This window comes from Plectropomus leopardus, chromosome 12 (genome assembly GCF_008729295.1).
Source record: "Plectropomus leopardus isolate mb chromosome 12, YSFRI_Pleo_2.0, whole genome shotgun sequence".
NCBI classification, from domain to species: domain Eukaryota; kingdom Metazoa; phylum Chordata; class Actinopteri; order Perciformes; family Serranidae; genus Plectropomus; species Plectropomus leopardus.
Genome location: NC_056474.1, coordinates 30,058,678 through 30,071,632, shown reverse-complemented (window position 1 = coordinate 30,071,632; position 12,955 = coordinate 30,058,678). Strand labels below are relative to the sequence as shown.

At 37.6% G+C, this 12,955-nt stretch overlaps 1 protein-coding gene across 3 annotated transcripts in view; it reads left to right on the top strand.

Annotated features, from left to right (window-relative positions):
• Positions 1–11,801, top strand: part of LOC121951031 (polypyrimidine tract-binding protein 2-like) — a 28,917-nt gene extending 17,116 nt beyond the window's left edge. For all 3 annotated transcript variants that reach the window (XM_042497205.1, XM_042497206.1, XM_042497204.1), the window contains 6 exons: positions 47–80; positions 2,773–2,865; positions 4,681–4,797; positions 5,853–5,952; positions 6,091–6,168; positions 7,705–11,801. In XM_042497205.1, coding sequence (XP_042353139.1) covers positions 47–80; positions 2,773–2,865; positions 4,681–4,797; positions 5,853–5,952; positions 6,091–6,168; positions 7,705–7,834 — 552 coding nt within the window. In that variant the 3' untranslated portion in view covers positions 7,835–11,801. The remainder of the gene's footprint in view (positions 1–46; positions 81–2,772; positions 2,866–4,680; positions 4,798–5,852; positions 5,953–6,090; positions 6,169–7,704) is intronic.
• The last annotated feature ends 1,154 nt before the right edge of the window (positions 11,802–12,955 follow it).

Genomic DNA, 12,955 nt, shown 5'->3' with positions numbered 1-12,955 from the left:
GCTCCTCCTCTTCCTGTCCTCTGCTCTGCGGTCTCTCTCTCTAAAGATGGTCACGCCTCAAAGTCTCTTTACCCTCTTCGGTATGTTCAACCTCTACTATTCTATCTGTATATCTCTCTCTGTTAATCCAATTTTGTTCACTTTCTTCAGTGATGTCGTGGACACGCTTTTCCTCTGTATCTTTCTTTATCTCCAAGTCTTTTTCTATTATATTGGACGCTACAGAGTTAAAAATCTTCCTCTGTCTCTACATTGAAAGAATAGTGAGTCTGGGAGATTGTTTGGTCAGCTTATCTCTTAACTGATGAGAACACAGACACCGATATCATTCATGTGTTGTCCAAACTCGGCTCCAATGAACATGGGATGTGAAATCTCCAAATCTTCATTTAGGCTGATTTTAAGGACCTTGGTTTGTGACTGTCAAGCCAGCACCTCCATGAGCTTCTTCATCATCAAATCAGCAAATGCATTAATGCTGGAAAAACTATATGTGGTAAAAGCGTCTGCTTGCAGTAGGGATGCACTGCCAGTGTGCCAGTGAAACAAAAAATCTTTCTGATAAAAAAAATCATAATTGAACTGTTTTAAAGCCATCCAGCCCTTCATTACACTACATTTATTTGAGCACAAATTCAATCACACACATTTACAAGGTTCCCGCGGATTCTCGAAATGTCTTCAAAAGCACTGAATTCATTAATGTAAAAATAAGGCCATAGTTAAATGTCTTAAATCAATCTTTCAAATGTCTTAAACATGCTAAGATGATAAAAGTAGGGTTTTATTAATCTTTTTTTTCTCTGACATTGCATTGTAAAAACCTAAAATAACTATTTTCAAACGACATTCACTGAATGCCTCTTGTATGAACAATGGTCAGAACGGTGGAATCGACTACATTCGTGTTCTGTTTGTGGCCGGGATGTTCAGAGCAGAGGATCCAATGTCTGCTCGCTAGCTGTCACTACTGTGGATGACATGGGAAAGTGCAAATTCAATAAAAATTGACTGTTTCACCAAAATTTTGCAGCATGACTGAAACTGATACAAAGCAGTGCATGCAAGGCTCTGTGTATTTCACAGAGTTAAATAATTTTTCCAAATTTGGCACAATGGCAAGTTAGGCAGTGGAACCCCACATGAAGAGTAAAAAAAGCAAAATTGCCACCAAAAACACACAACAAATGCGTGCTTTTTCACAAAAAAGTAATGTTTTATGTACAATAAACATTTAGGCAAAAGTGTCCCTAACCCAAAATAAAATGTCGGTTCATGTTTTCTTCTGAGGTTTTGGCTATTGTGTAATGTAACCTGCATTACATTTTTTTTTAAGTCTTAAAATTAACCTTCATTAACCTGTAGGAAAACTTTCCCAAAACTTCTTTCACATGAAAAATATCTTTAAATAAAACCCTTTAACTATATATATTATTATTCCCTCTCTAATTTTCTGTTGTCAAAACTAATTTTCCTTCGAACAATTGTATTAAGTCAAGTTTCTTGCCAAAAAATACACATAACACATTTTAACTGAGAAGGATCTTATTTGTTAGATGATGGTTAAGGTTAAGTTCAATCAAGACCTGTTAAAAAAATAGATTTACTAAGCTCTGACACTATAAATAATAATAAAAAAAAAAGCTCATTAAACTTTTTTGTTCTTATTGTGCCATTATTTTGTATTTGTATTTTTTCACTTTAATTCCACAAGGTACCAAACAAAATGACAAAAAGTTGTTGCTAAAGTTGCACGAAGAAACAACCACTCTCCAAAAACACTACTGTGTTAATGGATAGTGTACTACAGGTTTGGAGGGAGTTTTCCACTATTTGCGATAAAAATGTAAACCTGGAGTCTGTATGTTGCGCCGTTTTGTGTAGACCTCCAATCTACCAGTGGCACATGGATTTTTGCAGTGTTTATGTTCTCACCACATTATTGCTAGAGTTGATCATGGCAGTCCAGTGTACCCACTAAGACTTATTCTAGCTCCTAAAACCTCTGCACCTCTTTCTGTCTTTATGCCTTTTTCTCCAGATGTTGTGTTGATCAAGTGCAGTCATAGTACACTTTTTCATTTTATTTCACAACTTTGCAATAATCAGCTACTCAGTCACCCAAACTCGGCACAACATAATGGTCTCATTAGACTGTCCCCCAGCCCAGCATTACATACCTTTTTTTTTCTCACGCAACTAGTTTTAGCCAGGAAACCCATATAAATTTCAAAATTATCTCCATAAAGTGCCTAAAAAGAACTTCTTTCTGTATTTACTGTATGCATTTCTTTATACAACATATTTCGTTTTATGTTAGTGCATGTCTTTAAAAAGTTTTGTTAAAAAAACTTTTTTTTTTTCTCGACACTGTCCAGTTATCATTCACCAGTCTCCCAGCTGGATTTCTGAATCACCTTTCAGCCAGATGTCAAACAGTTTGAGGTTTATGGTAATGGCAAAGCTCAGCTGAGGTGTCTCACTGGTTGACAGTCATGACATTTTAATCCACACGCTTATACAGAATGGTGTGATTGATTTTCTAGTGGAAGTCAAATGGGAAGAGTCCATCTTTTCTTTTCATTTGTCTTTCTGGCACTAACTTTATTCCTTCCATCCTTCACACCTCTCCTTTTTTTTATCTTCGTCGGCTCCATCTCTCCTGCTCTGTCTGTTCTGTCCTCCTCCTCGTCTTCTACTCCACCCTGCTCTGTCTTGCTCTCTCTCTCTCCCTCTCTTGGTCTGCCTCTCTCGCTCTCTCTCTACCTTCAGGAGTCTATGGTGATGTCCAGAGGGTGAAGATCCTCTACAACAAAAAGGACAGTGCCCTGATCCAGTTATCTGATGGCAACCAGGCTCAGCTGGGTGAGTTTTTACAGTAGCTGCAGCACTCATTAGTGTTTGACAGCAACAGGGGTCAACAGGTTTTTCAGGGCCGATACTGATACCAATTATTAGTAGTTAATGAGACTGATAACCAATATTTGGAACCGATATGCATTTTTAATAAAAATGAAAAGCTTTCTGTCAATATTTAGAGTTTGGAAAATAGACTACACATAATAGACATCACAAGACTTTGTTTAAATGCCTTTAGTAAATGTTTAATCAAAACTGAAATGTTCAACATTATATACAGCAAGTTCCCAGCAACTTTTTTTCAGTCAAGTGAAAATTTAAATTTAAAAAAAAAATAAATGAAAATACCCCCCTGAGGTTTTACGAAGTAAAAGTTCCTCCCATGCTTTTTTGCTCTTTTTATTTAATTAATTTTATTGGTGATCATTAAAATAAGATGCAGATAATCTGCAAAATGACAAATATCGGCCCCACTAATCGGCCAGGTCAATAATTGTCGATCCCTAGACTGCAGCAATAGATCAATTGAGACATAATGATGTTATTCATTGTAATCAGAAGTGATTCTTTAAGTCACATTATCAGTCCCTCCATGATTTTGCAATGTTGCGCTTGCAACAGTTCACACAAATTTTAGCCAAACCTTGTTAATTCTGCAAGACCTTGCAATTTAGTCAAATCACTGCAACTTTATCACAATTTTGATTAATTTCATTGTATAGCTGCATACAGCATATTGATCCACTCGGTCTCTCTCTTTCTCTCTCTTCGTTTATCATGCTGCGCCTGTGGCAGTCACACGCATAGTGACAGGGCAACTGTTAATAGCACAAGGCTAATGTTACCCAATGTAGCAGCTTAATTTAGAACACTTGACACTGATTTTTATGCCTCCACACCGGCGATAGCCATTATGGAGGCATTATGTTTTCATGTTGTCCATCCATCCCTGCTTGTGAACATGATATGCTGTATCATGAACGCCTTAAAGAAATTTCTTCAAATTTGGACAAAAAGTTCACTGGGACTCAAGGATGAATCGATTAGATTTAGTAGTTGTAGGGAAAACGTCAAGGTCACTGAAGTGCCTACATTTTATATCTAAAAGGTCAAAGGTCAGCCTAACAGTGACATCATTATGTTATGCAACAAACACTTTTGGCCTGTAGTCATCATCATATCTTAGAAACAGAAGAAGAGACATTTGGTCAGATACTGAATTGGTGACACTCATCTTGGGTGTCCAACTTGTGCTGATTGTAGAGATCTACGTCGTGATTATGTCCTAATATAACTGTAACTTCTAAAAAAAGCTAAAAAAAACACCTAAAACTATGGCAACGTTCATTTAAAGTTTTTGGAAAAGCTGCAATAAAGCCAGGCATTTTAGGCTGCAGCAATCACAAGACCAGCCCGTGAAATCCTCGTGTCATGTACACTTGTTAGCCCCACTGATCCAGGTGATTTTCAAATACATGTTTTGCATTTTATAAGGTGCATACTGGACAGTGAAAGGCAATAAATCAATGTAAATTTTCTCTGAAACAATGAGAATGCAGCACATCAGTTAATGCTCAGCCTAACCATGTTGTAAAATAAAGATAGTATAAAGATTATTTATACATCAGTTTAGAATCAGTTTAAGATGTTAAGGTCATTAGGATATTAATAATTAACAGTAATGATATTTTTAACCACAGAACAGTTTCATGGATTTAATGTCATTGATGTATCGACCTGATGTACTTTATCAGTGAATGTGGAAATGATGTCTTTTAAACTTATCACTTGGCTGTATTTCCCATTTTTCCTCACCTGTAGCTATGAGCCACTTGAATGGACAAAAGGTGTTTGGTAAAGTGATGAGAGTGACTCTGTCTAAGCATCAGACTGTGGCTTTGCCCAGAGAAGGACTGGATGACCAACTACTAACTAAAGGTAAAAGGACTTATCTGCATCATAAAAGGGCACTATTGTAGGTAACATTTAAAATGGCTAATTCTGCGAGACACACTAACGCAGGCAGTGTGGCCGGGGCTTTAGGCAAATTTGATTGATATCTGTAATTCCAGGTTCGACAACACACATACAGAGGAAATGTACACATCAGTGCGTATGTTGCGATAGCAACCATTAACGCGAATTTAAGCAATCCCAGTGAATTCATCACAACCATGCAATTTTCTCAAATTACTGCAATTTTTACCCTTTGCTTTGACTCATTTCATTGTACAGCCCGTCTCTCTGTCTCTCCCTGTTTATAATGAGACTACCAATTGTTAGCAGCATGAGGCTGATTTAACCCAATGTTTATTAACGGCATTATTGGCGTCTCTCTGACCTGGCGCTGATGCTGTTGGGATCCGGTGTTCTGTTGAAGACTTACCCATTGATAGCCTAGTGTTTCTTTCTACTTAAACTTTGGGGACTGTTTGCTATTTATGAGAGTGAAGGAGGTCATACAAAAGAACAAGGACACTTACAAAAAATGCAATCACTGAGGAGGGATGTTTTTTGATTTGGCTTAGGGGATGGACATTCAACTTTTAATGGTTCATAGTCACAGTGTGTCTGCCTCATCTGTAATGTAACCTATTCTTCCAGCTGATTACTGTCTTTACAATCAGGGCGGCCAGTTTTATCCTCATGGAGTTTGCTGTTTCTAAATCTTCCTGACTGGTTCTGACTTATATGACAAAGAAAACTTTAGGTCAGCTAAGATTTTTTTCAAATATTTGTTTTGTTTTACACCTGTATAATAATAAAAAAAAAAAGCTGGTAGCTGCAGCCCAACCTCACACCCTAAGTTTTAGACATCCTTCTCTGGTTTCTGGCTCTGCAAAAGAGTAGCTCATGTTCACAAATACTGATTGAACTTTGCTCTGCCATGGAAATAACATTTTTGAATCTTTCATTTAGGTGTGGTTCCCCTTTAAAGACTTGCCATCTGATGTTATTGTCATCATGTCAATATTTTGTTTTTTGTTGGACAGATTTTTCTGGCTCACCACTCCATCGCTTTAAGAAGCCAGGATCCAAAAACTTCCAGAACATCTTTCCTCCCTCTGCAACACTTCATCTCTCCAATGTCCGGTAGAAACCTTTACACAGTTTTGGTCCAATTACGCTCTTTTTTTGCTAGCCTGGCAAATAGTTTAACCAGTGCAGCAATCACTTTGGCTTCATGCCTCTTTGTTTTTAGATGATAATATTTAGTCTTTGCATGTCCAGGGACGGAGTCGGAGAGGATGATCTGCGTCTTCTGTTCTCTAATAGTGGTGGAACTGTCAAGGCCTTCAAGTTCTTCCAGTAAGTAGCACCTCAGTATGAAGCTCTTTATGACACTACAAATGTCTCACATTTCTAGCCTGAAAACTTTGTAATAATTTAGATGTATTTATACTTTTCTGATCATCTTTGCAAGGCACCGAATTCCACTGAGTATTTTTGCTTGTAAAAATGAGAAGGTGATGCTCTAACAAACTAATACAAACACTGAAGTAGATTTGATAAATATTGATCACTCACAGCGACTGAAATGGCTGTTTGAGAGAGACATTTAAGTTTGCAACGTATTATTATTATAATTGTTGTTATTACTTTATTTATATTTTATTTATTGTATTTTTTATTATTATTATTAATTTCTCTTCTTTTCTTTGTAAAGTTTTGTATCTGTTCAGCTGTAATTATATATTTTTTTGTCAGCATTACCAGAAGCTGTCTTGTATTATGGAGTATTGTGCATCTTGGTGCAGAGGTCTATATATAATCTCATGGTGGATGGGCCACTAGGTGGCATGACACTAAAAAAAGAGCATACATTCATTCATTAATTCAACAAACCCCACTCATAACATCTTCTGTACTTTGTGCATGAAAGATCAGTGGCTTGTTAAGCTCTGTGCTGACCTAATCAGCTAGTAACAGTGCCATGCACACAGCTCACACAAAAGCTAAGGCTGGAGCCATTATGTTTTTGGGTCATCTGCTCGTCCGTCCCATTCTTAAGAACGTAATACCTCAAGAACACCTTGAAAAGATTCCTTAAATTAAGCACAAACTTCCGCTTGGACTCAAGGATGAGTGGTGAACGCTATCTCTGAAGAACACGTGGAGGGAATTCCTTTAAATTTAAGTCAAACATTCACTTTGACTCAAAGATCAGCTGATAAGATTTTGGGGGTCAAAGGTCAAGGTTACTGTGAGCTTGTCTTTGTCCTTTTTGTCAACATTATATCATAAGATTGCCTTCAGGGAATTTCTTATAAAACATGTTTAACTCAAGAATTTATACGCTCAAACCTTAAAAAAAATTGAATTAGATAGAATGATGAGGTGCTGACATTTTATAATCATAATGAGAGAGAGTTAAGCTCATATAACAGATAAAATTAGAGTAAAAGAAATAACTGTATGAGCAGATAAGATTCTAATAAAGGAGGTAGTTTCATATAAAACAGGTAGAATGCTTATAAAAGAACAAACTCTAAAAATTTAAAACAGGTAAAAGTTAAGTGCAAGAGGTCAAAGGTCAACTTTACTTTTGCATTATTATGTTCTGCAAAAATTCTTCTGCTATTACTCAAAGTGATAACTCAGGAACAGAAGGGAAGACGTTTGGTCAGATACTGAATTTGTGACACTAATCTTGGGTGTCCACCTTGACACTGTGCTGATTGTAGAGATCAGTGTGACGATGTGTGTGCAGAGGCATCTATGTTTTCACAGACGTGGATGTAAACTTGAAATTTGACTGGTGTGCAAACAACGGCGAGGCGGTAATTTTAGTTTTATGGTTACTTGGTAATACTGACCTCTTTGTCTTTGCTCTGTCCTCATCAGGGACCGTAAGATGGCCTTGATCCAGATGACGTCAGTAGAGGAAGCGATCCAGACTCTGATCGACCTCCACAACTATGACATGGGAGGGAATCACCATCTGAAAGTTTCCTTTTCAAAGTCTACCATCTAACGATCCCACCTGGCTCCCAAACCTCAAGATCTATGACGAGTGAGGAAGTCACTACAGTTGTCCTCTTTTCTGTTAAGCTCTTCTGCGCTGTCCTCAAACCTTTATCGGAGCAGTGTGGAGGATTTAGGGTGATTTATTGGTGGAAATAGAATATTCATAACTATGTTTTCATTCATTGTGTTTAATCACCTGAAACTAAGAGTCATTGTGTTTTTGCGACCTTAGAATCAGCCGTTTATATAGGTTCGCAGGTCCAGGGAGTCTGCCATGTTGCACCACCATATTTCTACAGTAGCCCAGAATGGACAAACCAAACACTGGATTTAGAGAGTTCTGCTTAGAAAAGGCGTGAGAGGTCTCACCACTAGATGGCACTAAATCCTACACGCTGCTCCTTTAAAAAAATAGTACAATACTTTATCACTGAAATGTGCTTCAGTGTCCAAAGTTTAAAATTCAAAGTAAAACATTAGAAATAGTCATCAGTTAAAATATTGAGAAAACCCAAATTCCACAAAGCAAATGTTCTTGATCAGCAGGAAAAGTGCGCACATCAGTCCCGAAAAGTTTAAACTTCTGCTTCGACCCAAAGGAAGTCTTAAAGGAAAACTAACCACCAGCTGAAAATCAGGGTCCCGTTTACCCCTCGTGGTCCCTCCCCACTGATGTAAAAGTGTTCTCCAGGGTGGGCAGGTACACCGTGACATCACTGTTGGGCGTGGCTACAGAGGTACACACCTTTGACCAACCACAGCCATGAGTGATGCCAGTTAGAGATGAAACAGACCTGAAACCCTCTACCAGAGAGCACAGTGAAACGCTGCTTTCAGGTCTTCTGTTAATCTTTAAAGGTATACCATGCAGGTATTGTAGGTAACTGTTTAACCGTATCGCCAGCAAACCTGACATTGAAAGCCAATCCCAGAATTTTTTTTTTTTCCCCCTATAGCTTTCTCTGGGACGCGTGCTGCTTTGATTTTTATTTTTATGTAATTTTTTTTTAACATTATTCAGTGAAGCAAAACGAGGGTTCAGAACAGAAAAGACACAACAGGTAATGTGTTGGGTGATATGACAGGTTTGTAAACAGACAAATAGATGAACAACAGCAGCATAGAAGAGGGAAGGAAAAATAAATACATAAATAAGGAGCTGCCTTTTTATAAAATCATGATCTCATCTGCACACTGTTATTTGCTCGGGGCTACACGCCAAGGAACATCCCGACCACAGCAAAATAAGACTCTGTAGATACATACACCACCACACTGAGCGTGGGTCGTAAGTGTCGATTGAGAGGGATTACTTATGTATGAGTCTGTCTGTAAATTGTTTTTTTGTTTGTTTTTGTTCTTTTAAATCCTGCATGGTAAACCTTTAAAGCTGTGTTAAGTTTTATTTTTTCAGTTAATTTCCATCACTGCTATGTCCAAGTAGCACTTTACATTTTTTTGTATTTCCCTGCCACGTGATCCCCTTCTGATGTGGCAGTAATCTCTTTTTCCTTGGATTTTTTTTTATTGCATTACAAGTTCCTTTCATTAGTGAACTCCATATTGAATCTGCACATTTTTAATTTTTGTTTTTAATTTTTTTAGCGGTGATCCAGAGTGAAAATCTGCAGAATCTTGCAGAATGTGTTTTTGCTTGTAGACAATATTCATTAAAGATTTTTTTTTTCTTAAATTCATAACCTGTGCAGGTGTCATTGGAATTCTGCGGGTGCAGATTCCGTGTGTTATATCTCCATAAACTGTGTCACCACTCTAACCAACCACCCGTTCTTTTGAAATCCCTAAGCAAATGTTGACCCCAAACTAAAGCCGCTAACCTTTGCTTGTAGTAACTGAAACACAATATCTGTGTCAGGACAGATTCCATCACCACTGCGTTATCAATCCTGTGACCACTCGCTCCTTTCGTGGTCATCAGCTGCTGCCATCTGAAGTTTGTCTTTTGATTCATGCAGTTTCTGATGGTGTGGTGGCTCTCTCTTTCATCCTGTCATTAGTGCACTTTTATGCATTTACAATAAATTTGAAAAAACCCAGACAAAACTAAAAATGTTTTTCTAAGCTGCGAGCATTAAGGAGTAGATGGAGTGTTACTATTGCCCTGTGTCCACCACTTTGTTTTTTTCTGGCTAAAAATGCTGGGGGCTCCTCAGAAAACACCAGACTGGGAGCATTTTAGAGCGCTTTGGAAGCACAGCAGAGAAACTTTGGTTACATGTGGTTGCTATGACACAGATTGTCCATGAAAGTAAACAAGTACTTGCTTTGGATGAGGAGAAGGGTGTGGCATGCAGAGAGAGAGGACGGACCCGCCGGTCTGTGTGAGTTCATGAGAGGAAACATACTGAGTGAACAGTATATTCACAGAGTTCTCCTCCATTGTTCTTTATTTTTCCCAACACTTGTTGATGTCAGATGTGACGGTTTGTCTTTGCAATATTTGCCCCTCCCCCATTGTGATTGAACGGCTGAAGTGACTGTGACAAGCATGGAGTTTTCACCCAAAGTTGAACTTATTCAACTCTAGGCACTCAGAAAAAATAAACCAAAAAAACAAAACGCCCAATCCACAGCGCTCAGTGCAGAATTCACGTCCAGTGCATTATCGAGCTGCTGGCGTTAGCGCCGTGGCGTTTGCAGAGCGGCATTCCCATTGCAAAGCTAGTTGCTATTGGATCTTCTTCTGGTTGACCTATTACGTCACAAACCAAACAAGTCAGCAAATAACAAACAGGTTGCATGTCCAACTGTGACAACTTTTCACTGCTGTACATTTCATACGTTTTTTATTCTTTTCTTGATACTTTCATCTTATGTTTTTTCCTGTTTGTTTGTCCTGGCTTTCTTTTACTAATTTATGCAGTTCGACTTCCAGGTCAAAGCCCGGTGTGGGGACTATAGCGCATGCACAGAACATTTAGGCCAGTTCAGGTCCGGTTGAGGCGTATACATGAAAGGGTAAATTAACCCCTAACTGCATTATCCAGGTGTGTTAGTCAGACTTCAAGAAATTCAGCTTTGTAAGATTTTAGTCGTGCTAACATTTATTTAACGTTTTCATATGTTTAAAAAGTCCAGTTTTAATTGGACTAACAAAAATCCCACTTTTTCCAACACCATGTAAATGCACTGACTTTAAAGGTAGTTAAAATACCGGATCAAAGTACATTTGGAGGACTTCAGTACCCAGAAATCCTCAAATGAAATAAATAATAATGTAGCGTTGTGCAATTTCTAAAATTTCAAATGGTAGTTTTTTTCCATCTCACTGTAACTGAACAATCACATTAAAAGTGTTCATACGATATTTGAACAAAAGCAGCAACTTAATCATACCCCTTCTATGAGGACGTTTAAAGGCATTCTGGGAAAAGGGAATCATAATTTGTAGATGACAATTGTAAAGCCCAGACATTTCCTTAACAAAATAACTCTGAATGTATTGTCATAGAGCCACCTGTATAGTTCCTGTTTAAATCCCATCCTGCTGTTTTCTAAACCAGCTGTGAGCGGTTGCACAAACACATAGACAGGATGCATGCTCATGCTGTCAGTTTGGACAAGGTTTCAACATGTGATTCTGGTCTTGGTCTCTGATTTTGGGAGGAGGCCTGTTGGGACCAAAGTACATGTGCCTTTAGTCTGTGGTCTGGTTTGATCTGTTGTGTCTTTAAACAGATTATTTCAGTGGTAACGTCTGTTGATCTTGTGTTGTAAACCCTCAGAAACCGATTATTTTAGTAATTATTTTTGGATAGAAGTGAACCTGAGCTAAGTTTATCAAGCAGAGATGCACAGAAAACTGTTTCAGAACGACTCATCTCTGGCTCTTTTTTACCACTGAAATGGGTTTTTTTCTTTTAGGAGATTGTTGTAAATTTTTCACTTTAAGTTCATTTTCTTTTGTGGTAAAATTAAGATTAGCCCAAATTAAACACCTTTTCTACCAACAAGCTGAAACAAAATAGTGTGTGTTTGTGTGTTCAGAGTTGATCCAGGCCTCTGCTCTCATATGTATCTTACCTGTCAATAAACTTCCCTCACTCTGTTCAGCTCTGTCTCTCCGCTCTCACTTCTGTCTCTCATCTTTTCCTTCTTTTAGCTGTTCTGTCCACACTTCTCAACTGATCCTCTCCGCTCCTGACTGTGCAAAAAGCCATATGGTGTTCAGATCTCTGCCACTATTTCTGAACCTACAGCAGTGATGCTAAACTTTTGGCTCAAAACTGGCCCCTCCCCAACCATTTTCTTTTCCACAATTTAAAATTGATATACACTGGGAATGTTTTTTTTTTAATTTACTTTTAGTGTGCATAAACTGTCAGAGTGCATAAAACAGCATCAAAACTAGAGCTTGTTTATCAAAAAAAGTGCCACATCCTAAATTCTAGAAACATCCTAAAGTTTTCCTGAAGTCCTGGAAATGGCCTAGGATTCTTGAAATGTTCTCAAATCCTACAAATGTCCTAAAATCCTTTGTATTTGTATTGGAATGTAATGAGAAATCTTACTAAAAATGACTTTGTATTACAAAATAATGGCTTAGTATTGCAAAAAAAAAGAAAAACTCTCTCAAAATTAGTCATCTAGAAATAATGACTGGGTTTCTCAAAATGATTTAGTATGTCAAAATAACGAGAAACCTAAAATAATGACTTACTATCTCAAAATAATGACATAATATTGCAATATAATGTGAAACTTTTTCAAAATGACCTTTTATTACAACATAATGACTTGGTATCTCAAAAAATGAATGTTGAATGAGTGTTGCAAAGTAATAATTTAGTACTGTGTGGAAAAATGCTACTAAAACATCATTTTGATAAAGATTCTCATCTCTGAGATACAAAGTGATGATTTTGAGAAGAATGACTTAAAGTAGTTTTCTTTCATCACATTGGCAGAAATGGGCTTCCATAAGCACACTGGTTAACAACACTAATAGGAACTTTCGTGCTCCTGTTTTTCCTCATGAATCACAGCAACACCCTCGAAACATCTGTAAATTCTGTCTGAATTTAATCATGTGTCTTTTTCAATGCCTTCTGTTTAAGAAATGAATCACCAACAACCAATAACATGTTGTGATATAATTAACTTTGAG